This window comes from Mytilus edulis, chromosome 14 (genome assembly GCF_963676685.1).
Source record: "Mytilus edulis chromosome 14, xbMytEdul2.2, whole genome shotgun sequence".
Classification (NCBI taxonomy): domain Eukaryota; kingdom Metazoa; phylum Mollusca; class Bivalvia; order Mytilida; family Mytilidae; genus Mytilus; species Mytilus edulis.
Genome location: NC_092357.1, coordinates 41,852,946 through 41,879,398, shown reverse-complemented (window position 1 = coordinate 41,879,398; position 26,453 = coordinate 41,852,946). Strand labels below are relative to the sequence as shown.

At 33.0% G+C, this 26,453-nt stretch overlaps 1 protein-coding gene across 1 annotated transcript; it reads right to left on the bottom strand.

The window, feature by feature from the left end:
- Positions 1-8,859: 8,859 nt before the first annotated feature.
- LOC139502593 (4-galactosyl-N-acetylglucosaminide 3-alpha-L-fucosyltransferase 9-like) lies at positions 8,860-21,419 on the bottom strand. Its single transcript, XM_071292129.1, has 2 exons — positions 21,333-21,419; positions 8,860-10,143 (listed from the first exon to the last, which is right to left on the bottom strand). The coding sequence occupies exon 2, from the start codon at positions 10,131-10,133 to the stop codon at positions 8,985-8,987; it is 1,149 nt and encodes a 382-aa protein (XP_071148230.1). The 5' UTR covers positions 10,134-10,143; positions 21,333-21,419; the 3' UTR covers positions 8,860-8,984.
- Positions 21,420-26,453: the final 5,034 nt, after the last annotated feature.

Here is a 26,453-nt window from a genome sequence, read left to right as displayed (position 1 = left end):
CGTCTACACTCATCCGATCACCATCGAATTCAGTCGATAATTGCGGATTGGGATAAACATCACTCGCCTAAACACTGCTGATTCAAGGAGAGTAAAGATTTCACTCGAGGATTGCTGAATGGAGTATACGTCACTTGTTTAAACTCTGTCAATCATCTTCCTCGGTCGAAGGAGAGTATCTGATTCACTCGAGGATTGCTGATTGGGGTAAACGTCACTCCACTATAAAACTGGATCGGCCGATTCCGTTCCTCAATCGAAGGAGAATATCAATTTCGAGCAAGGATTGCTGATTGGGATAACTATCACTGGCCTAAACCTTGAAATGTCCTTTCCACGATACAAGGAGAGTATCGATTTCACTCGAGGATTGCTGATTGGGGTAACCGTCACTCAGCTAAACTCAGCCAATTCCGTTCCTCGGTCGAAGTAGAGTATCTGATATCTGATTCACTCGAGGATTGCTGATTGGGGTAAACGTCACTCGGCTATAAAACTCGAAAGAAAATATCGGTTTCACTCAAGGATAACTGATTGGGGTAAATATCACTGGCCTAAACCTTGAAAGGTCCTTTCCACGATACAAGGAGAGTATCGATTTCACTCGAAGATGGCTGATTGGGGTAAACGTCAATCGGCTAAACTCTGTCGATTCCGTTCCTTGGTCGAAGGAGAGTATCGATATCACTCAAGGATTGCTGCTTGGGATAAACTTCATTCGGCTTAACTCGGCCAATTCCGTTCCTCGTTCGAAGGAGAGTATATGATATTCGTAAATGAGACAACAAACAAATGTTTAGGGTAACATGTAGTCTTCAAACGTAGACAGTTGTCTACATAGTATGTAAATCTCTAAATGGACTAATTTGGAGAACTTGATTCTGTGAAAAAGAAGAAAATCTTGAAATAATTGAAAGCGAAAACTTCAAGTTTCCTATAGCTAGTCCATTTTGTAAATTTTGCTAGGGAAAAATTTAATTATCACTCTTCTATATGAGGATATGGATAGGGATGTCTTCATTTCTGTATTTTTTTATTTTTTTTATACTTTTTTTTTATATTTTTCTCTTTTCTTTATTAATTTTTAGTCCATTATTCTCTATTCTTTATATTTTCAGCAGCTAGTTTATCTCGTTGTTTTTTGCCTTTTTTCTGTTGTTTTTTTTTTTTTTTTTTTTGCTCTTTATTCTTTTCTGTTTGTCCTTTATATCGCTTCCAGACTCTCTTTTATTTTATCAAATTGAATAGAATAATAAAACTCTGGCTTCCTGAGTCCACGTTATATATTTTGCTATGAAAATGTGTCTACTATATATATTACTTTAGGTTGCAATATGATTTTTTGAATAATTTTTCCTTGTTTCATAAATTATTAAAAATTCTTCCTTATAATACCATTTATTTACTGAAGCTTTAGTATAAATTAAACTTAATATAAGCCTTTTCAGGGATGGGTTCGATTACTGACAAATGTAATTGATTAATAATCAATTACTTGAATGATTTCTGTATGATCGATTAATAATCGATTACTAAGATGTTTGTGTGTAATCGATTGCAATCGATGACTTCATGAAAAGTAATTGCATTACTTTTCGATTACTGTCAATAACATGCTACAAAATTATAAAAAAAAATAAGAAAAGTTAAACACAATAATTTATGTTTATATAGGAGATTTTTGAACTTTAGTACAAATGTTATACAAACCATAGTTTCCTAATGTTATGTTGAAATCTGTTTCCTAGATGGAAACTCTTTAATACCAAGGATCCAATTATTTAAAAGTTCTTGAAAGATTGGTTTTCATGAGTGAGGGGTGATAAAGTTCTTGCAATGACATGGACAATTGCATCAATCACTTCTTTATATTTTAGATCTTTCGCTCTATATTATTATGATATTATCTGGTTTACATTATATCATTATTCCGTTGATATTCTTTATCACTTTTTTAAGACACGTGTCGATATCATTCGTTACAACTCGGCCGATTCCGTACCGGATTCACCCGATATTGCCGATTGATGTCGATATATGACGACCATGTATTCTTTCATTTATAATGAATTTTTTCTCTATTTTTTTATATTCTAACACCCCATTATTCTCTTTTCTTTATTTGTTGTCCTATTTTCCGTATTCATCATTTTTGGACCACTTTTTTCAGTATTGGTTCATTATTCTCTACTTTGTAAATCCCATCCAAACCATCATATATCTTCTAAATATTGTGTACTTCACACCAATATAATATTGATTGCATAACATTTTTAAAAAAATCGTTTTTATTGCATTGTATCAAAATTAATAGCATTTCTCGCATGACAAATATAGATGACGTTGGAGCTTTCATATATTCCATGTTAAACACGTGCTCAATTTCCATGTTTTTTGTTGATTTTTTGTCGATTGTTGACAAACAGGTGACAATCGTTAAACTTCGGCTTCATAACACGAACTTTAATTACCTGCCATATTTTCACAACAACACTGACCGATTGAAAAAAAAATGACGATTATACGAAATCTACACGAAAAAAATGATAAATTCGTGCACAGAAGACTAAGTTTGTGATGTTTGTATGCATTGGTTCAAGAATTGGAAGAACATTATTTTTCACCGGTCACTCGTTTCTTATGACTTTAAAGATCAACTACATCGTCTCATCAAACAGAGGGTTTTTTCTATATGTTTACATTTGTTTTTGTAGCAATTCAGTGTTTCCTTTTTTTTTACTGTTTTTTTTCCCTCATACATTTTGTAGTTTCCCTCAGTTTTTGTTTGTGACCCGGATTTGTTTTAGTTAAATCTATTCATGACTTTGAACAACGGTATACTACTATTGCCTTTTTTGTTATATAAAAATGGGATTCTTAAATACAAACTTTCTTGTTTTAGGTAATGAAAAATCTTAGTTCATGGAGAACCACAATAAATACACTGAAGAAGATACCATAAAATTATTGGACTTTTTAGATCGACAACATACTTGTTGAGTTTGGTAATCACAGTGGCGGATCCAGAGGGGGGGTTCCGGGGGTCCGCACCCCCCCTTTATTTTGGCCGATCAATGCATTTGAATCGGGACATATGTTTGCACCCCCCCTGCACCCCCCCTTTGCTCTGGGCTAGCACCCCCCCTTTCGAAAATTCCTGCATCCGCCACTGTAATCATATATTGATATTTCAGCACACAATCGGTATATACAGATATTCTAGTAGATGCTTTTTGTGCACTCCTTTGGGTTAGAACTGTTTTGTATTCATATGAAACAGAGTTCTTACAGAACCTTCCTTCAGACAAAAGAAAACGCATCTTTTCGACTTTCAAACTTCCCTTTCAGATATATCGACGATGTCCTGTTACTTATTTACCCACATATCAGTCAGTGTTAGTATCTGATTATACCTGTGTGAATAAGGATACTACAGAAATTAGAAAGTCTGCTTGCTATCGTGATCTTTTCCTCTATATTGACACCACGGATGGACGGCATTCGTCTCAACTCGGCCGATTCCGTACCCTCATCTATAGATAGTAGGAGAGTAGCGGATTCTACCAAGGATTGCCGAATGGGATGTACGGCTAGAACTCTATGACAAACGAGATGATTTCCACTTTCCAATTATCAACTTCTAAATCTTCAGCAGTAACATACCCATTGCGCCATCGTATGATATTTAAATATCTTAATAAATACGGTGCGCTCGAGCATGTTTACACTGCATGGAATTCATTAAAAGGGTTGTGCTCCATGCACTAAAACTGCCCGAAAAAAAGGTATGAAGAAGTCACCATCATAATTTTGATTGCTAATACGGAAACAAAAGGATCCGGAAAGGCGATATTTGTAGATTTCTCTTTTTTTTAAGTAGGCATAAAATCCGAAACCGATGGTGAGGAGGAAAAAACACCGCAAAAAATTTTGATTACCGAATTATTCCACAACGAACCCAGCATAAATAATCATTAGGGAGGATATCAAAACAGTATCCTTAGTATAGAGAGCTAAATTGATGATTTGATCTGGAAAACAGGTCTCCTCGTATATTTGCATATCAGAAAGTATAGCTGCACTTCATATATATGGAAAGCCAACGGGGTCAAAATTCTTAATTCGTAACTTGTTAATTTGTAACTTGTAACTGTGTAATTTCTAAATTGTTAATTCGTAAATTGTTAATTTGTAACTTGTTACTGTGAAATTCATAATGCGTAAATCGTAAATTGTCAATTTGTAACTTGCACCTTTGTAGTTTCAACATTCTTAATCGGTAAATTGTCAGTTTGTTACTTGTAACAGTGCAATTTCATAATGCTTCATTCGTAAATTGTCAATTTGTAACTTGCAGATTTCAAAATTCTTTATTGGTTAATTGTCTTTTTGTATATTGATGTTTTGTAACATGTAACATGTGAATTGTCGATGTGTGAAATGTCGAAGTGTTAAATGTCATCGTTGTATTATGCTAACGATCATTATGACGACAGATGGCGCTCAGCTTCTTCTTCTGTGTATAAGCCTCCTGTAAGTAGGAGCACCGCCATATGGAATTTATACCAAAGGAGTTTAAATCAATTATGTACAGCGCATACATATAAAAGATAACAAATTGATAAATAAATTGTTTGTTTTATATGGCGGGTATGTATAAAAGGGACTCGGTTTTATATGGATGTAACCTCAAAAAAACATGTTTGTTTACTGTACTGGTCACCAAACCTGCAATGAGGTGTGTCACTTCCTTTATTAAGGTATATAGATGTGTCGCTGGAACGGGCTTCCTTATCAACTTCGCAAATATATTACTGTCACTTGGGAAAAAAATTCTACTTAATATTTAACCGGGACAAAACAAGACTAAAAACATGAAATATAAGACGGTGCTGGAAAAATACTAATATTGTCCTTGGCCCGCAAATTTTGGACTCAATGTATAATGGCAGAAATGGTTTGACAACCATCATTCATTAATATTATAATCTCAACATTACAATTTCAGAAAAGAATGTAATTATCTAATGATATGTTTAAATACAAGAAACAAATAGACTTTATTTATTTGGCTCCTGAGTATAAATGAACATAAATCAGGAATCTGATGTACAGTAGTTGTCGTTTGTTTATGTAATTTATACGTGTTTCTCGTTTCTTGTTTTTTTTAATTATAGTTAGACTGTTGGTTTTCCCGTTTGAATGGTTTTACACTAGTAATTTTGGGGCCCTTTATAGCTTGTTGCTCAGTGTGAGCCAAGGCTCCGTGTTGAAGGCCATATCTTGACCTATAATGGGTAACTTTTATAAATTGTTATTTGGATGGAGAGTTGTCTCATTGGCGCTCATACAACATCTTCCTATATCTATAAAAAAGTACTTTGCAAAACAAATTGAATGAAAAATTGTTTTAAAGGAGTCACTTAGTTAATGTATACTATATATCAAAACTGTGTTGAATATGCACTATTTTGTAATAAAATCTAAAGGAACCAGAAAACTAATCGAGGCCCTAAAATTTGAGATATTGTCAACCGGAATGCGAGAAAACCGCATATATTTTAATAGTCAGGTCAATAATGGGATATCATATCATCAATAGTATGGGACCAGTTCACATCTACCCAGCTAACACATAATATTTTCATGATATTATTGACTGGTTATATGTATGTTAGTCACAAAATATTTACCAAAAAATATTTTATAGACATTTTTTTACATCAAAAATTATACATAAAAGATATTTTAACAATAATATTTCATCCCAATGTTTGATTGCTAATATAAAAACATTTTTTGTAAATATTTTTTTATAATAAATAAATAAATATTCTTTGCTGATGTTTTTAAAACGTCAAATAGACAGTTTTATAAATGAGAACAATTGTATGTCTAGCAGATATTTCTTTGCAATATTCAATCAATATCTGATGTACATTTTAATATTACATTTAATATATACATATTTTTTAGATGTGTAAAAGAAATATTTATAAAACATTTTTGATTAATATCTATGTAAAGCATAGGTTTGATGTATAATAAAATATCTTTTTGATGTATAATAAAATATCTTTTTGATGTAACATCAATATAGTTTTCTTTTCCTAATTAAAAATATAAAAATGGTAATATCTAATGAATATTTCAATAACATCATAACAACATATTTGTTCGATTTTATTTAGAAAACATTAGTTAAAGACTGTTTCATCAACATTTTAAGATAATATGATTAATATATATGTGTAAGATGTTTGATAGAAATGTTTTCCAAATGTTTGTTAGTATTATTTGAGTGAAGCACATGTTTGATATGAAAAAAGAAATATTTTATAAACATTTTTACATAATATTTCTAATTGATATTTGTAAGATGTACGACAAATGTTTTTCTAATGTTTGTAAGTGATATTTGTGTGAAGCCCATATTTGATATGAAAAAGGAAATACTTTTTTATATAATTTTTTAATCAGATTAACATGAATGTCTCCTCATTTTTGGTAGAAAACTTCCAATTAAGTCAAAAGCAAATTTATCTAGCGAATAGCGATTGTATTTGAAGAGCATTGAGGACTCAGTAAAAATTCAAATGATAAAGTCATACCAAATAGGACTACGATAATCTGTGCCTAGAACTAGAAAATTCTTTGTATTTTGCCTAATTCAAAGTTTTTAAAACAGTGTTTATAAAAAAAAAGATATTTCATGCCAATAAAGAAATATAAGCCAACATTGTGCCAACAATATGCCAACTTATTAGGTACTTATCTCCCCCCCTTTATACCATATAATTGAAAAAAAATTTTTTTATATTATTCCAACGTTCTAACAAAAAATGTGCTCTTCATTCTTTTTATCTAACATTTTCAAATCTGTGTAGTCATTTACATTATTTACCTAAATGATTGAATAATTTTATGCACAAACATAAAATATTTAAAACCAGCCCAAAACAACAAATACAATTTGAATATACTTTCATTTTTTTCATCTTATTTCTAATGACAGGAGTGCATTTTCTTGACAGTTGTGAAATTACTGAATATATATAATATAATATCTACCAGTAAATTTGATGAGTTGTCTTATAATCATTCTATTAAATGCATCAACATTTCATTAAAATGGGTATATGGTTGACAGACTGTATTTAAAAAACATTTGGTAGACATCCATAAAACATATCCTAGACTTGAGAAGAATATTTTGTCCAGATGTTTGAAAGATGTTGTCTGGATATTTTCAATTGACACCTGGATAATATCAAAATTATGTTATTTCAATATAAAATCAAGATATTTAAAAATAATGCTCTTTAAACATTCAAAACAAATATTTCCAGAAAATATGCTATTCACATGAGTAAAGCCAGACATATCACGTCAAAAACATGTTTTTGAATGATATTTTGGTGACATTTTGCAATATATTTTAAAATATCAATAAAATGTTTTTGTGCTACCTGGGTACAAACATCAATAACCTTGAAAGAATACAGCGACAAACTGTGAGATTTATAACAGGAGAGTACAAATCCAGAGAAGTTGGTTGCGTCTCAAACACGCTCACCAAACTGAAACTACAAGACATACAGACAAGACGCTCAAGTCAGAAGCTAATATTTCTGTACGAGGTGGTCGCAGTGCTATAGAACCAGACAATGTAAAAAAAAAAGCTCGTCCAAAAAGAACACTTAATTGCTGTCAAGGGCCCGATTTAACAATTATCAGTCAAGAAATGTTTTGAGATCTCAACGAGTAAAATACAACAATATTCTAACTCATTTTTCGTAAAAACAGTATTCGAATAGAACCACATTGAAGAAGCGTAGTGCGTACACCGAGCGTTGACAGCCGTTCAGAATCTACTCTCGAATATCGTCAATACATCAACGGCGCTCTCTCTACCGTTGTATTAAAGCCGGTCTTTGTATCCACAACGTTCTCCTACAGATACAGATCTAAAATGATCATGCATGGTACAAGATCGAAATATACTAGGAGGTGTCCCCTCTATATATTTTTTAATGACCATGATCGTTAAACTATGAAACTGTTTATTCTTTACTACACGCGTCACCTACATAAATTTGAGAATGGAGATGGGGAATGTGTCAAAGAGACAACCCGACCATAGAGCAGACAACAACCGAAGGCCACCAATGGGTCTTCAATGCAAAGAGAAACTCCCGCACCCGGAGGAGTCCTTCAGCTGGCCCATAAACAAATATGTATACTAGTTCAGTGATACCGGACGTCATACTGAACTCCGAATTATACACAAGAAACAAAAATTAAAAATCATACGGCAAGACTAACAAAGGCTAGTGTTTTTTTTTTTTAAATCTCAAACCCCCCTTCCTAATGCTCCCACTTTTAAACAAATTGACGCCCTCTCCCTCTGACTTGTCAGAGAAAAGATCTTGCCATATCGCCATTTGCATGAAAGAGGCAATTATCTCTTATATGCTTACACTAATTATACCCCACGCAACGAAGTTGCGGAAGGTGTAATGTTTTGACCCGTCCGTCTGTCTGTCTGTCGTTCCGTCCGTACGTCAGTCAGTCGGTCTTGTTTCTTGTCATCGCAACTCCTCTCAAACCACAGAACAGAATTTCATGATAATAAGGACATACTAAGTAGATTTGCATATAGACAAGACATTACAATTCAATTTTTTTCTAGAAGTTACGCCCCTTTGAACTTTTTTGCTTCGATATACCTCTGCAACAGTTTATTATGGCAAGCCGTTTTACTATTTATTCTAACTTCAAGATATCTAATAAAGTTTAGAACCAAGTATAATTGTGTAAAGGGGAGGGAAGTCCAAAAATAAGGACTATTACAGAAAACAAGGTGTACATCATATCTTTCTTTCTCTAGTTTCCTCGCTCACTTTTCTCAGTAAAACATTTAGTGCGGCAGTTGTCCCTTTTTCTATGTGTAAATGTAAGCTACGTTATTGCATGTAAAGTTGTTAAATGTCTGTAGGGATAAGGCATTTCTTTTCTAATATCCAGTGTGTTAAATTCAGTTTAGTGCTTCGTTTATACCCTGTGTTAAGTTTTGCACAAACAGAACAATGAAGAGATTGCAACATCTCCTGTTGTGACCACGAGCTTGACACAAAATGATCTTTTGCTTTCAAATAACTAGTGTACAAACTTTCATCACTTCCCACGTGTTTTAGATGTAAAGCTAATTCTTTAGGCGATAAAAAATCTAAGGTTGATATAAATGTACCTTTTGGTAAAATGTTTCGTATATTCAGGGCTCCTCGGTACACTGGGATTATGTCAAAACCGTCCTGATAGAACCGGAATGCCTTTTCAGTAACATAGTCTTCACAAAGAGTATTTTCAAACGACAAGTAAAATTTGTATACTTCACTTAAATCTTTTAAACAGGAGTCATCATTCCAGTTAAAAGGTTGAGAACCACACTTTTTACCGCATTTTCCAAATACGTCAAATTCTATGTTTTTTTTCATCTCCTGAATGTACTCGTTCCTTTTTGATAAAGCAGTACAATGGCTAACTACCCAAGCAACATTTTTGGACTTTTGAAGGAATATCCTTGTGTAGTTTTTCTCTGTTTGTATTTTTGTTCTTGCCAGTTCCCCGTACGGATAAGATATATCAGCATCTGGTCTATAGCTAAATACCCAATCAAATTGATTTACCCATTCTTTTTTCAAAAAGTTTTTGTTTGTATATGTTTCAGATTCAATAGAGATGAATACCCATTTCTGATTCGATGACTTATTTGGAACCTTACTATCAAGGCTAGTATGATAAAATAACACAGCATCGCTTTTACCAAGTGAAGTTTCATCCGATGCTATACCAATCTTGCAATTCCTGAACTCACAATTCCTAAACTTGAATGTAAGCAAATTTTTTGGTGTGTCGTTAGGGCGTTTAATCCATGTAATTGAATATACTTTCGTGTATATATTTTGATCTGAAATACCTGTTGACTTTGTTTGTACCCTCTGTCTCGGAGAACACATTGTATACGTTTCATGAGTTATGTTACCGAGATAACAAGTAATGAACAGAATACCCGTTGACATCAATGCTAAAAGTCCATAAAACATAGATGGTTGAAATCTGACAAAGTGCATCTTGTTTGACCTGGAATATATCAAAGTCTTAGATATTCATTATACGAGAAATGCAATTAATTTTGATACAATGCAATAAAATTATTTTTTTAAATGTTATGCCATCAATATAACATTGATGTGAAGTACACAATATTTAAAAGATATATGATGGTTTGGATTGGATTTACAAAGTAAAGAATAATGAATCAATACTAAAAAAAATAATGGGTCCAAAAATAAAGAATAACTTAAAGAAAAATAGGACAACAAATTAAGAAAAGAGAATGACGGGGTGTTAGAATATAAAAATTAGAGAAATAATTACATAAAAAATTAATAAAATTGAGAAAGGAAATGGGGAATGTGTCAAAGCGGCAACAACCCGACCATAGAGCAGACAACAGCCAAAGAACAGTAATGGGTCTTCAATGTAGCGAGAAACTCCCGCACCTAGAGGCGTCCTTCAGCTGGCCCCTTAAAAAATATGTATACTAGTTCAGTGATAATGGACGTCATACTAAACTTCGAATTATTCACAAGAAACTAAAATTAAAAATCATACAAGACTAACAAAGCCAGAGGCTCCTGACTTTGGACAGGCGCAAAATTGCGGCTGGGTTAAACATGTTTATGAGATCTCAATTAAACTGATTGAAAGATTATGTCTTCATCATATGAATATCAGGCACAATCCCTCCCGTTAGGGGTTTAGTATCGTACTATCATGAAATATATGAGAAGAACATAACCCGTGTCATGCCAACAACTGTTTTTTTTAAATAAATATGTTTAGTTCCGATGCAAAGACCCTATACGTGAATCAATATTAAAGCCAAAATATGCAGAATACATTATTCTAATATGACGTGCTTCTTTCGCTTTGTTAACAACACAGTATGAAAATTCTCGATATATCTATACTAAACGCAGAATCAGATATATACATAATAATGGATGTTACAATATACCTCCCACGTAAATCCACATGTATTTGAACCGATTTGCAAACGCTTTTTGTCGTTTTGTATTAGGAATTGTAATAAAACAAAAGACAAAAGAACTTTTATTCTTATTCGGATGCATAATAAAAAGAATTAATATACTGCAACTAGTTGTGTTTATTTCCTTTATATATTAACACAGCTATAGTTTGTGCAAGTCAATTTCATCATGGAACACTTTCTCCACAATCAGGGGTTCATTAAGGGATGCAAATAAGCTTGATATTTATGTTACGATTTAAAAAGCTATCAATATATACTAATTTAAATTGCAGTATAAAAACAATATTTAGTCAATGCCACAAAAATATAAACTTTTTTGTAACCATCGAAGTTCATATAATATTGTATTAAAATGTAATTCTGAGGTAGGTTTTGTTTTATTTTCTATTCTTTTGCATTATTCGCATATTGACTGATTTCAGCGAGTCAACATGGCAGCTCCTTTATTACGAAATGTCAATTTTGGATTTGACGGAAGCTTACGAGAAAACATGTAAATTAAAAATAGCAAATATTGGGTTTGAGAATTAAACATATTTTTTCTAGCGGTTATTAACGAAATAATCAATACAAGCTAAAGATTTATGAGAATATTTGAGCTTTATCTAACAAGGAGTGAAAAGGAACAGCTACACACACGGCATACCCACCCTCGCTTTAGTATTTGAATGAACTTATTTGTCCTATTAGAATCGAAATAATTCATGGAAGCTAACGCTCTTGAAAGATAAAATTCGAATATCACGGTCCAGGCCATGTGTAAGTTTTCAAAAAAATCTATGGCTTCCATGAATTATTTCTTAAATGAAGGAGCCCCCATCCAGACCATCTTTTATGGTTGTCATATATCGACATCAATCGGCAATCTTCGGGTTAATCCGGTACTTAATCGGCCGAGTTGTGACGAATGATATCGACATGTGTCTTAAAAAAGTGACAAAAAATATCAACGGAATAATGATATTATGCTAACCAGATAATATCATAATAACCTAGAGCGAATGATCTTAAATATAAAGAAGTGATTGATGCAATTGTCCATGTCATTGCAAGAACTTTATCACCACTCACTCATGTTCACAAACCAATATTTCAAGAATTTTTAAATATTTTGGATCCTTTGTATTAAAGAGTTTCCATCTAGGAAACAGATTTCAACATAATATTAGGAAACTATGTTTCATATGACATTTGAGTAAAGTTCTAAATCTCTTTTACAAATACGCTGAGCAACATAATTACACACAAACAGCTGAGTAATCGATTATTAATCGATTATCTAGAAATTATTCAAGTAATTGATTATTAATCGATTACATTTGTCAGTAATCGAGCCCATCCCTGATAAGCCTCATAATAAGTTTTAATTGGAACAAAAGAGGGACGAAAGATACCAAAGGGACAGTCAAACTCATAAATCTAAAACAAACTGGCTAAAAATGAAAAAGACAAACAAACAACAGCACACACGACACAACATAGAAAACTAAAGAATAAACAACACGAACCCCACCAAAAAACTGGGGGTGATCTCAGGTGCTCCGGAAGGGTAAGTAGATCCTGCTCCACATGTGGAACCCGTCGTGTTGCTTATGTGATAACAAATCCGGTCAACAGTCTAATTCGGTAGGTCACATTCATGAAAGGGAAGGGGATTGTAGTTACGACGTAAGGAACATATCCGATATCATTTGTGAAACGGTTATTCCATAACGATCAACCAACTCGTGATGGCGCTTCAGTAAATAAATGGTATTATATTAAGGTAGGAGAGATTTCAATGATTTAAAAAATGATGAAATATTCTTCAAATACTCATATTGTAACCTGAATAATTTAGTACACATATTTTCATAGCAAAATATATAACGTGGACTCAGGAAACCAGAGTTTTATTATTCTATTTAATTTAATAAAATAAAGGAGAGTCTGGAAATGATATGAAGGACAAACAGAATAGAAACCAGAGCCAAAAAAAACAGAAAAAAAGGCAAAAACATAAAGAATAGAGAATAATGAACTAAAAATTAATAAAGAAAAGAGAAAAATGGTATAAAATAGTATAAAAAATCAAATAATACAGAAATGAAGACACCCCTATCCAGACCCTTATATAGAGGAGTGTTTAAGAAATGAGATATTTTCCCTATCAAAATTTACAAATTGGACAAAGAAACTTGAATTTTGCGCTTTCAATTATTTCAAGATTTTCTTCTTTTTCAGAGAATCGAGTTCTCCAAATTAGTCCATTAAGGCTTTGCATACTATGTTGAAAACTGTCTACTATTGAAGACTACATGTTACCCTAAACATTTGTTTGTTGTCTCATTGATGAATATCATATACTCTCCTTCGAACGAGGAACGGAATTGGCCGAGTTAAGCCGAATGAAGTTTATCCCAAGCAGCAATCCTCGAGTGAATCAGATACTCTCCTTCGACCGAGGAACGGAATCAGCCGAGTTTAGCCGAATGAAGTTTATCCCAAGCAGCAATCCTCGAGTGAATCAGATACTCTCCTTCGACCGAGGAACGGAATCAGCCGAGTTTAGCCGAGTGACGTTTACTCCAATTAGCAATCCTCGAGTAAATCCGATACTCTCCTTGTATTGAAGAAGGGGATCGGCAGACTTTTGACGAGTGACGTATACCCCAATCAGCAATCCTCGAGTGAAATCGGTTCTCTCCTTGTATCGAGGAAGGGGATTGGCAGAGTTTAGACGAGTAACGTATACCCAAATCAGCAATCGTCGAGTGAAATCGGTTCTCTCCTTGTATCGAGGAAGGTGATCGGCAGAGTTTAGTCGAGTGACGTATACCCCAATCAGCAATCTTCGAGTGAATCCGATAATCTCCTTGTATTGAGAAAGGGGATCGGCCGAGTTAAGACGATTGACGTATACCCCATATATTCGTTTGTGTAATTGAGTTTCGAGTTGGATTCTGAACAAAGACTTAAACGAAGTCCGAAGTACAATTTTAGTTTAATTTTTATTTATATATTTAAACTAGAGCATGGCAGAGTACGTTCGGAAAGGAACTGAACTATTTGCCGGATATTGAATTTAAACTTGCTATAGCAAACATGGCGGTGAGTGCCATACTGTTGTCTATTTTTTTCTGCTGCTTATGATATTTTGATTCTCCCTTACTTTGGCATCTTCGGTCTGTTTTTTTTTAACTTCAAAACCAATGAATTTGTTTCATATGGTACGTAATTTTGAGATGACAGAAAAACACAATACTTATTAAGAACTATAATTTGAAAGTTGTGTTTTAGCTATATATTTAAAAAGGATAAACAAATAACTAATTTTAAAATACTCCAAGACTTGCCTAAGAATTTCTGTTTGTAGAACTATGAAAGCCTTACCTTCTTATATGCCAGCTTTAGCTGGCACTTATGGTAGAAGCATCGTTTTGGAACAAAGAACGATAACTTTCTCTACACGACCCATCAGAAAAGTTTCGTCACTCTCATTAAATCTCGTACGACTATTTTTTTTAATGGCGGCCGATTTTAACGTTTCAACGCGAACTTATAAAAACGGGACAGATCAGAATAATTTCGAGGTTAAATACGACATGAATTTTTATTTGTTTACAAAAACAAGAATTCAGAAATTTTGGTAACTTGTGAAGCTTATTTAAATTTTATTGTACCACGGAAATCACCGAAGTTAGGACAACAACATCTGACGCCATGTTTCGTCTGCTTCAACTTTCCATTATCAGTGAAGTCAAAACAAATTACCTAATTAATCACAGGTACTTCATTTAAAAGTCACAAAATCATAATTAACGATAACATATTTAGCGTAAAAGATCCGTCCAGCCATGTGCACTGGTTGACAATGACTTCTTATGATCAACTGCCACATAATTCCCCACATCAAGGAACAGTGATAATGTCGTTGGTTATAATGTTGAATGCGATCACGGTTATTCATGTAGCCAGAACTTTTCATATAGGGGGGGGGGCTGACTGACCTCAAGTAAAGGGGGAGCTCCAGTCATGCTTCAGTGATCTTCTAATTCTGTACTTCCTTTGGCAAACTCTCAATAAATCTTTTCATTGATTATGTCAGATATCAGATATCTACCTTATAGAGTCCCAGGAGATGGAAACTTTTTTTCTCTCTCTCTAAGTTTAATCATAAAAGGAGACTTGAGTCTGAGTAGTTCATTTAGTACTGTATATATTGTATGCGAATGCTAGTCAATTCGTTCCAAGTCCGATTCGTTCCGCTTGATTTACACAAATACAGTGATATACGGACATGTAATTGTAAGTCTGATTTAATGATGAACTTAATCAGGTGGAACACATTGTTAATTCTGATTAATAATGAAATAAAGCAGTTGGAACGAATTGACAATTGACTTGGTACGAATTGTCCAAATCTGGAACGAACTGGCTTAGAACGAAAGCAGGTCAATTCGTTCCAACTGCTTTATTTCATTATTAATCAGAATTAACAATGTGTTCCACCTGATTAAGTTCATTATTAAATCAGACTTACAATTATATGTCCGTATATCACTGTATTTGTGTAAATCAACCTACAGTGCACGGCAAAAATCGGCAATTCCTTGTCCATTTTTTCTATATATTTCATATAAAAGATCATTATTCAATAACATATGTTCATCCTAACAGTTCATAGACAATTGTTCAATAGTCTTTCAGTATTTCACATATTTCATGTTGCTGGTAAACGGATGGCACAATGATAAGTGCAACAGATGTCATCAGCTGGGTAACTGTAATTTGCTGTCTTCTATAGCTGTCCCAACGCTCCATCATCTTGGACTGTGATCTGTTTGTGGCTGCTTACCTTTTTTTCGGTTTCGTACAAGGACACTAAGTACATTTTTATTTAATAAAAAATACGTACACAACCAGCGCTAATGAGTAGTAACGATGCACGTAAGAAAAACATAGCAAATGTGGTATGTCAGCCTTCAATTATTATTGACAAGCGTTTATGACCCAAGATAAGTACGATATTATTCTTTTGATGAATGCATTAACAACTGTTATGCGCACATCAAAGAAATACAATAACCAATTATAATGATAACTATTTCTTTGAAAATATCACTAGTTAGTTTATTCATATATAAAATAGTAAATTTGTCATGAAATACTTACCTTAATAATTAATAATTATCAATGTATATCATGCTCAATATATCGTTCTTCCCAATTAATAAACCATAGAATTTTTTAGATACGTATTTATATTCATTTTTATAAGTACAGCATTAAAAATTAAAATAATAAGGCTATTTAAATGGTTAATATTGTTTAATGCTGTTCTTGAATAAGTTGGAACGAACTGACCAGTTTTTGGAAAAGTTGGAACGAACTCACCAAGCAACTTGGGACGAATTTGTTGGAACGAATCATCTAGATACCATTGTATGCTCCCATATTGTCCAAAGTTGGATTTTATGGGAAGATGGAGTTATTATGATAACCCAGGAGAATACCATGATTTTGATGGGTATATACAGGGCATGTTACTTTGAACTTCCAAGAAGTTGGAAGTATGTTGGCTACATCCTTTAAAATTCAAGCTGCAGCAGTCGCCTGTATATATTATGCATCAGTTTAAACCTGATCAAAACATTTTCACTCTACCAAGTACATGTGTACTTTATCACTATATCACTATCAGGTTCACATTTCAACCTATCTAGCAATACACACTTATGGTTATATAACATCACAGTACCAAAATTGCTCTCAGTAACGAAATTGCACCTACATGTAGTCAACAAAAAAAGCTGCAGAAATCTTACAAGTTTTCTTTCACCATGTGGAGTTATCTAATTATCATATTTTTAAAATGAGCAAATTAAATTTGTTACAAGTGTCATTTTCTTCAAAAAAAAAAGAGTTGAAGTATGGAATAATGTGAAATTGTTCAAATATTTGAAGAAATAAAACAAAACATCTGTTTATATTTCAGTTTTAAGGATTTGAAATTAAACATGTAATGATGTATGGAATTAGGTACTCAGTCTGACCTCATTTCAGAATCATGGATTGTTTGTAGGTCAGTTCAAACCCATTTCTCTATGACTCTACATACATGGACTGAAAATTAAATTGGTTTAACTATATTATAAACAAGGATATAGTCTACAAAATAAGCACAGAATGGACTTTTGTCTAGTTCACAAAAAAAAGTTGGTAAAAAACTGACAATATAGGTGCAGTTTGGGTACTCTAATGTTAGCAACTTCATAAATACAAAATTTTTATGACCAAAATAAAAAAAAAGTACAAACCTAAAGGCAATAAAATGCTTTGCCATACACAGCCTGATATGACCACAGATGTATATTTATCATATAAAAAACACCAAAAATCAGTTGAAATCAAGCATATTTTAATTTTGGACTCTTCAAACTTCAATATGGACTAATTTGAAAACAGGGATCAGGTGAACCCAAACATTTCTATTCAGCAGCAGTCACTAACTACATATCTCCTTAATTCTATATGATAGTCCTACAAAAATATTGAAAATGTGTTGATTTTTTTTTCTTTTCTAGCTTCTCTCATGTGAAAGTGGTACCTTTTTGGTCACTATAAATTTATGTGTTGCGTCTAAATAAAAATTGTAACACTTATAGTGACTGAACAGGTTAAACAAATACTTCTCAAGAAGCAGAAAAAGAAGACAACTAGGAACAGCACCAGCCATGCCAGTATATATATGAATAAAAACTCAGATGAAAATAGCATGGACAATATGTTAGATATATATATGTCCTTGTGAATAGTAAGGAAAGTTATCAATAATTCTGCAGATAATGCAATTTTTATATCAATTGTTTTGTACATTTTCTGTTCAAAATTTTACACAATCAGTGAAATATTCAAAAAGGCTAAACTAAATTTTGATTACTGAAAGTTTTATTTACCAAATAACTCATGTGTTTCTGTGAGAAAGAAAAAATCATGTGCAATTTTTGGAATTTAAAAAAAAAAGGGAAAGAAAATCCTTTTGCCGCGCACTGGCGCATGTCAATTGTGAATATACTTACCAAATATATTCGTTTATCATGATACTGAAGTCGACATTATCAAGGAGTACACATCGTAGGATAAATGCACAAATTACAGATAAAATAATTAAAACACCCTATTTTGTGTGCATCTCCTGCCAAATCAGTATTTGTTGCATCTATATAAACTAGATGAGTAATAATCAATGCAAAATGGTAAATTTTTGAAGAAAAACACAAGTTTTGTAAAAAAAATGTTGTATCATAACCCGAAAATCAATTCTTTTCCTTTCCTTTCGAGTATTGAACCTTCTAGCACAATTTCATAGAGATCCATTCACTCATACTAAAGTTATTATCTGGAAACCAAATGTGTCTTCTTGAAAACAACTACGACATGATTAAGCATTACTCATGTTACTCGAAAGCAAATTTTTGACATGCTTGAATGTCCCAAACTTGCACCCCATTCTGCTTATTTCCTGCTACACGATGTCTTTTCCCAGTGAATATAGGGTTTTTGTATGGACAGTTTTGACATACTACATATAGAATACAGGGGTGGATCCAGGATTTTGCAAAGTGGGGCAAAGTTTTTTTTAAATTCGCCGAGCGGAGCGAGGCGAACAAATTTTGGGACCTTTTTTGGCTAAAAAAACATAAAATAAGTGTAAAATGCATGCACTTTTTAAACGGTTCTTGACGTGGGGCATGTATATTTAATAGTTGCTGTTAAGTGTAAGAGTTGGACATTTTTGATGTTGTATTCTCCCCATAAATTGTCTATCATAAAATTATAGTATGGGCCAAAAGCTATGAACTGATATATTTGATGTGGGACTTGTCAGTAAAAAAATAGACATGGAAAATTCTCGCTTGTTGTATGTTAAGTTCACTGGGGTAAAGCTGATGACCATAACTGCATTCACGGTCATCCCAAGATGTCGGATGAAAAATTAGGTCAGTTTCTGTATTGTCTGTTAAAGTGTTTCTATATCATTTTCTTTACAAATCATACATTGAAACGATGTAAATTTATAAAAGAATCACTCGGAAATCACTAATTACTTCTGAGAAATGTGCATGAAACGGGAAATTCGATTTGAAAAAATCGCCAAGATGACCGTAAATCGCAATCGAGATGACCGTAACAGAATCAGCGATTCATAACAAGGCTGACCGTAACTGCTTTTAAGATGACCGTTATTTGTAAATGATGACCGTAACTTTTAAAGGATGACCCTCAATTCTAAGAAATATCCGTATTTACATAACTATCTTTTTGTATCAAATGATTAATCGTGTTGGTATACACATATTAGTATGAGAGTTTTATCCTATAGGTAGAAGAAAATAAGACGTGCTTCAAATGCAAAGATTACCATATGTATCTTTTTTACAGTAGAGGGTTCAATTTTTAAAATGAATATGCCAAAAGACATGCAAATGAACAGGAAGGGAAAACATGCTACAAAAGCGCGATAAAATGACACCTTACAAGCATAATGAAAAAAATGCGGTGCACAGCCTTCAACTGCTCGACAGAAGATTTTTTTTTGTTTCTGGGATTCCTTTTAATGACATATAATAAATACACATTTTTAAAAATGCCAAAAAATTGCATGTACACCCATTGATATTATATCGTCTTTCATTTTGTCGTGCAAATAAAATAACAGAAATATTTTGAAAATATCATTCGAATAAACTAGTGAAGGTGAGCTCCAGCAAAGTAGATCCTTAAAATAGTATTGTACGAAAAGCGTATCACAGTAGATCCTTAAAATAGTATTGTACGAAAAGCGTATCACAAGGCGGAACGTTGTCAATTTGTATATATATACAGAAATGTTATTCATACAGTCAGGATTCTACTTCTTCAAAATTATCTCCCCATTACGCCAGTTCATGCTCACAATCGTAGAAATGGAAGCCATTGTAGGGATGACGCTCTGCCAATTTTGATCTTGAAAACCGATAAATTTATCCACATAGCACCATTACGATCGATCGTTATATGTCAGTTATATTTTAAAAGACAAATGTATCTACTAGCTGATGAGCATTAGCTAATGATCTTGTCTGCATTGATTCAACTTAAAAATATTGTCTGTTTTCATATTCATTTTCAAAATCCTGTAGCATTTCTTCAATTTTAGCAAGCAAGTTCATTCTCCTAGAAGATAATACTTTCCGTCAGATTTACCGTTGTCCCATTGAAAAGTCGCCGGTTGAAATTTTAACATTGCAAAATCCGGTCAAAGGGACGTAATTCACAAAACGTCGCAATATTTCACGGAATCCGCTAGACGGCGTTCATTTACTGTTACTTGACCTTAAACACTTTGTACAAATATCGTAGTTTAAAAATAAGAAAAAAAAATGATGGATTGATTTTTTGTGTTTTTAACGTAACTTTTAAGAGCAACATTTCGGCTATTTCGTGGCGCCCAGTTTTTATTGGTTAAGGGAGCCGAAGTGCCCGGGGAAAACCACACACCTTTGATAGGAATACTGACAGTCCCAATCAATTGAAATTGGAGTTGAAAACTCCCGCACGGGGGAGTTCGCCCTCAAACCCTCAGTGTTAACTAGTGATTACAGTAAAAAAAAAAAAAAACTACTTAGGCGTCTTGGCAAACCAGGCCCCTGATGAACTTAGAAAGGTTTCTCCTTCCTTTTTTATTATCTAAACTGGGACATTTCTTTTATTTCGTGTGTACACAATGTAAATCTTAAATCAGTGTTTTAAAGTCAGAACAGACAATAACATTTTTTTTCTAGTTTCTGCCAAAAAAAATATCATGTATTTAAAAATATTTAAATAAATTAAATCTGATTTAAATAAGTTTTAGACTCAATGAAATTCATTACGATTTTTGGGCATATTAATTCATATAAAGGGACTCTTTGGGTATCGAATTATTTGGGGTCGGAAAGAGGTGTGTGTTAAAGATTGGAATGAGAATCATTATTTTTGTTTATTTAACATTTTAAATATGTTCTAACATCTTCCTCGGTTCATCTTTCTCTAAACATATCAAACATATCATTAAGGAAAGAGCAGAAATTAATCTTTACTCAATAACACCATTTGAATCGTCACTGATTAGATTTTTTTTTAATAAATTTAACAATGTAACAATTTAGGAAGAAGCCTGAATATAAAAACAAATATTATTAAAACTTACCAACCCTTTACTACATAAAGCCTCGTTTCCCCCTTTCTTCACTATACAAGAATCTTTCATAGGAGTCGTGGATATTTCTAAAACGTTCACGTAAATTGATGGCGTCATGTGTTATCGGTATATTGGTTTGTACTCCTACTTTCGGGTTAATCAGGGTCACACAAGCTGTGCAGATTAAATCCAATATACCGACTTGCTTGGTCAATAACTATAACTACATGTTTTAATAGCGAGTATAATAGCGAAAAAAAGGAAACGGAATATTCGTTTTTTGAATTAAAGGATACTAGTTGAGTATTTGTTAATTGCACTTTTGTGAGCTATCGTACGACAATCAACTCTGAGCAAAGTACAAGTACACAGCCACTTCCAGTCAGAGTCGGGCGCGAAGAGACAGTGCCACACTCTCTACACACCAAGAACTTGCAACAAATATTTGAGGCGTCAATAGATGGCCTGTGTTACAAGGCAAAATTTCTGTCCCTATCTAATATACCACCTTTTTCCAGTGTAAGTCTTAATTTCCCGACCTTTATTCCGAAATGCCTCTACTACAGGACCTACCTATTGTATTTAATGTTAATTTGTTCTCGCCCTGATCCGCATGAAATATGTGCCACTTGAAGTTAAGCAACCATCTACCAATTATCTGAAATTGTCCAATTATAAAGAAAAAATTATAAAGAAACTGATGTTTCAGCTCACTCAGGCAAAGTTGATAATAGATGGATTTTGCTATTTTTATGTCCCTTTTGGTGATGTAGCTCTTCAAACTCCGAAACAGTGGTGACGTTACTTCGCTAAAAGTCAACGTAGCGTAGTATAGAGCACGTAACCGCTGTTTCGGAGTTCGATAGCTCTTTAGCTGTTTCGATTCTTATATATCCTCGGCTTTCAAATATTCAGCTTTGAGCGTTACGGATGTAGATAAATCCGGAAAAGTGCTTCGGACTGATGAAATCAAGTGCTGTTTTAATTTTGTATTGGATATTCCATTCAATTTAAATGTAAATGTCATTGAGAAATAGTCCATGGGCGTATTAAATAAACTCATCATAGATACCAGGACTAAATTTAGTATATACGTGGTTTTCTTTTGTAATCGTTTTGGAGACCCCTTTTAGTAGAATATTTGTGTTTATGGAAAAAAATTCTGATTTTTCACTGCTATTCATTAGTTTTGTCTTACCCTGTTTTTCCTCAGGAGTTGGCTTCCTTAATATTTAAGGAATGGCTGTAATATTTTTTTCTGTCTATGAAGAAATAACATAGAAAATGTGGTGCACAGTGGGTGACGCGCGTAGCGGCTTATTTAAAAGTGTGTAACACATTTGTTTAGGTTATTTCGAATAGACAGAAAAGATATTACCGTTATTCCTTAATAATTAAATTATAAATTCCATATTTTAGGAGTAAATCATGACAAAAACGTTGATGACGTCACGGTCACATGATACTATATGTATATTCGCTGATAGACAAAAACCTTTCAGCCAATCAGAAGACGTGTTACATCCAAAATTAAACAATTACTGGCTGTAAAAACAAATGTACAACATGAAATGAAATTGAAAAGATTATGAGTCCCCTATACTCGGTTTGAAAGACCGTTTGAGAAAGCACCCTGTGAATTCATATATGTATGATCGTAATGACTTACTTGACTTAATCCACTTCGTCCCAAGGGGGGGCATAGGTTGACTACAGTTTTTTGGCCTTCCCCTTTTTCGATGTCCTTGGGGGTTCCATTCAAGGGCATGCTTGTTGATGTCTGTGTCTTTTTTTTCTCATTGTTGGATATTTTGTTTGGCCATCTGATGTTGAGGATGTTCCTCAAACATTTATTGACAAAAGTTTGAATTGATTTTTATAGATGCAGCTGTTTCTCTCCAGGTTTCTGATCTGTATAAAAGTCCATATTTGACATTGGACGTAAATATCATTAACTGTGTGCTAGTTCTAAAAGCTTACCTTTGCTTTTCTTGTTTTATAATTTTATTACATGTAGCTTAAAAGGCCATAATTGAAAATCCTATAATCCTTGATTTTTGTACGGTGTGAGCCAAGGCTCCGTGTTGAAGGCAGTACATTGACCTATAATGGTTTACTTTTATAAATTGTTATTTGGATGGAGAGTTGTCTCATTGGCACTCATACCACATCTTCCTATATCTATTTTAAAAACTTATATTAAAACAGAGTAGCGAACATCCTTAAACAGGTTTAGAAATTGTTTTGTTTTTTCAATAGATGCTAAACCTAAAAAATTTCAGGATACTTATATTTCATGTGATGTCAGATTTGTTTAAAGAAAGACAACCTCATCTTTAAATATTTTTTTGCAATCAAAAATCATAAGTATCAGTCTATGGAAGAAGCGAATCGATAAAAACTTGTCTTATATCACATAGCGATATTGTCTAATATCAATTGTAAATATGCAGACATTCAATGCGGAAAATGTTGTTTTCGGCAACGAAAAATTAAGAAAATACTAACTTTAAAACTTATTGTTCAAATAAAAACAACAATTGAGTCTAAATATACATTCAAAAGTTAGTTCGAAGCAAACGTTTATGTCCGTGTAAAATTTGAAGTGCTGTGTTTTTCTCATATACATAAATATACAAATGCTATTGTTTCTAATATCAATGCGATACTTTTAAAATATCATAGCGGTGTTTTTGTTATATCAATATTAGTACTTATTAGTATTAATATTTGACTGCTGTACCTATATTTTAACAATTTTACCTATTATGTCTGTTTTGTTCACGTATCGTTGTAAATATGACAGAATTTGATAAGACTGGCATACACGTGAGAGGTTTAGCACTATAAAACCAGGTTCAATCCACCATTCTAAAAATTTAAAAATGCCAGCTGTACCGTTTGGGTTTAATAAACAATGTCGTAATCAAATAGCTAAGTATCAAAATTATTGTTCACATATATAAAATTTAGCAAATTTTATAATGAACGCACCAAAATAATATATATCTGATATGCTCGCAACGCGCACGCATGGAAGACTTTCTTTATTGATAACAATGAAACTAACTTGTGACAAAGATGAATCATATTGTCCTCGTTCAGATTGATTCGACAAAAATCTGACCTGTTCTTTTGAATCTCCTTTTTTATACAAATTAGACCGTTGGTTTTCCTGTTTGAATGGTTTAACACTAGAACTATTTTTGTGCTTATATAGCGTGGTGTTCGATGTGAGCCAAGGCTCCGTGTTTAAGGCCCTACTCTAATCTATAATGGTTTACTTGAAACAAATTTTTACTTTGATGGAAAGTTGTCTCATTCGAACTCATGCACCATCTTCTTATATCTATAAATCTTTAAAAATTTCCCCTTATAAATAACTGCTTTCTAGTCCTCCAAAAACGTCTTTTCGGTGCTGAATCTTTTGTAAAGTGCAATATGAACTAGCACACTTCTAAAGCTTTAACAGGAACGACAGTTATGATGGTACAAGAACGATTACGTCAATACAATTACCAAATAAACAGCACTGAACGATCTAAATTTATAAATATAGAATAGATACGGATTGTTATTTTGCACTTAGAAATAAATGTTCGGGTATTTATACAATCGGTTACTAGTCAAAAACAAAAGTCAAATATCTGTGGCAACAATACATTAGAATGCCCTCGCGGTCCATGCGGCTAGCTGATTATGTTCATAGAGATATCGATTTACCAACGGGAAAAGTCTTTCATATCCAAAAAGAACTGTTTTCCTTGTCAATATTTTTTTTCTATGTTAATAATAAACACATTTTCTGTTTGACAAGATTTTTGATTTTCGTTGTATCTGAAGTCGTTCAATTTATAGCCTGAGGCTACTCAGTAGGTATAGATCTTCAAAGTTCGGGACATCAGCATTTGTACATGTTTAGAATATTTATTTTACCATTTGAATATTCATTGTTATTTTGGAGCTGTATTGGATAAAGGGGGTTCCAACAATATGTCCCCATTCAAATGCAATGATCGGCCAAAAAAGGGTTGTTAACACTTTCAACTATCAAGTGATATTGATCCTCAAACATTAAGCCGGTCTGTTGTCATGAACTAAGTTTGTGAATTATGTTTGCGGTTTTCTTGACAAGCATTGTGACGTGTCATATCGTATTCATTTTATATTAGAAAACTATAGCAGTTATATTAGAAAAGTATCGCATTCATAAATTTTTGATATTTTAAAAGCATCGCTATGATATAAGACAAACATCGCATTGATATAATAAAATATTGCAGTATCTTTGACTTATAGGTGATTTTGGCTTAGCAAACAATTGAATATATCTCAATTGCATTCCACTGAATTTGCTACGTGATATTTATTGAATGTTTACATCTACAAATGATAAATCGTGCATTTATGTTTCATTTATTCAACAACTCAATTTTATCGTTTAAATACACATTGCTTGTTATTACATAAAATAATTCATGGAAGTTATACATCAGACGTATGTCGTGTTAAATGTCACCCTGTTTTAAGAAAAGAGTCATTACTTTATACCGAGAAATCTGCCTTTCTTCGTATAAATGCTAACATTCGTCTGAAATTTCCCACAATGCAACTCGTTGGTATAAGACAATATCGCTCGTTGATATAAGAAAAGTTTTTATCGATTCGCTTCTTCCATAGACTGAGTATCGTTTCGCTCGTTTTGTTCATATTACTTAATTTACGTTTTTAATTGAGTTAAGCCTTCCAATGGATATGTTATCGTATGTTTTTCTATGTTATGATGTTAAATTGTTTCAGAAAAAGGGAGAAGTTTTGGTACCATTAAAACGTTTAATCCCGCTGCAAATGTTTGCACCTGTCCTATGTCAGAAATCTGATGTACATTACAAAATGTAGTTGTCGTTTGTTTATGTAATTTATACGTGTTTCTCGTTTTCTCGGGTTTTTTTTATATAGATAAGACCGTTGGTTTTCCCGGTTTGATGGTTTTACACAAGTAATTTGGGGTCCCTTATAGCTTGTTGTACGGTGTGCGACAAGGCTCCGTGTTGAAGGCCGTACATTGACCTATAATGGTTTACTTTTATAAATTGTTATTTGGATGGAGAGTTGTCTCATTGGTACTCA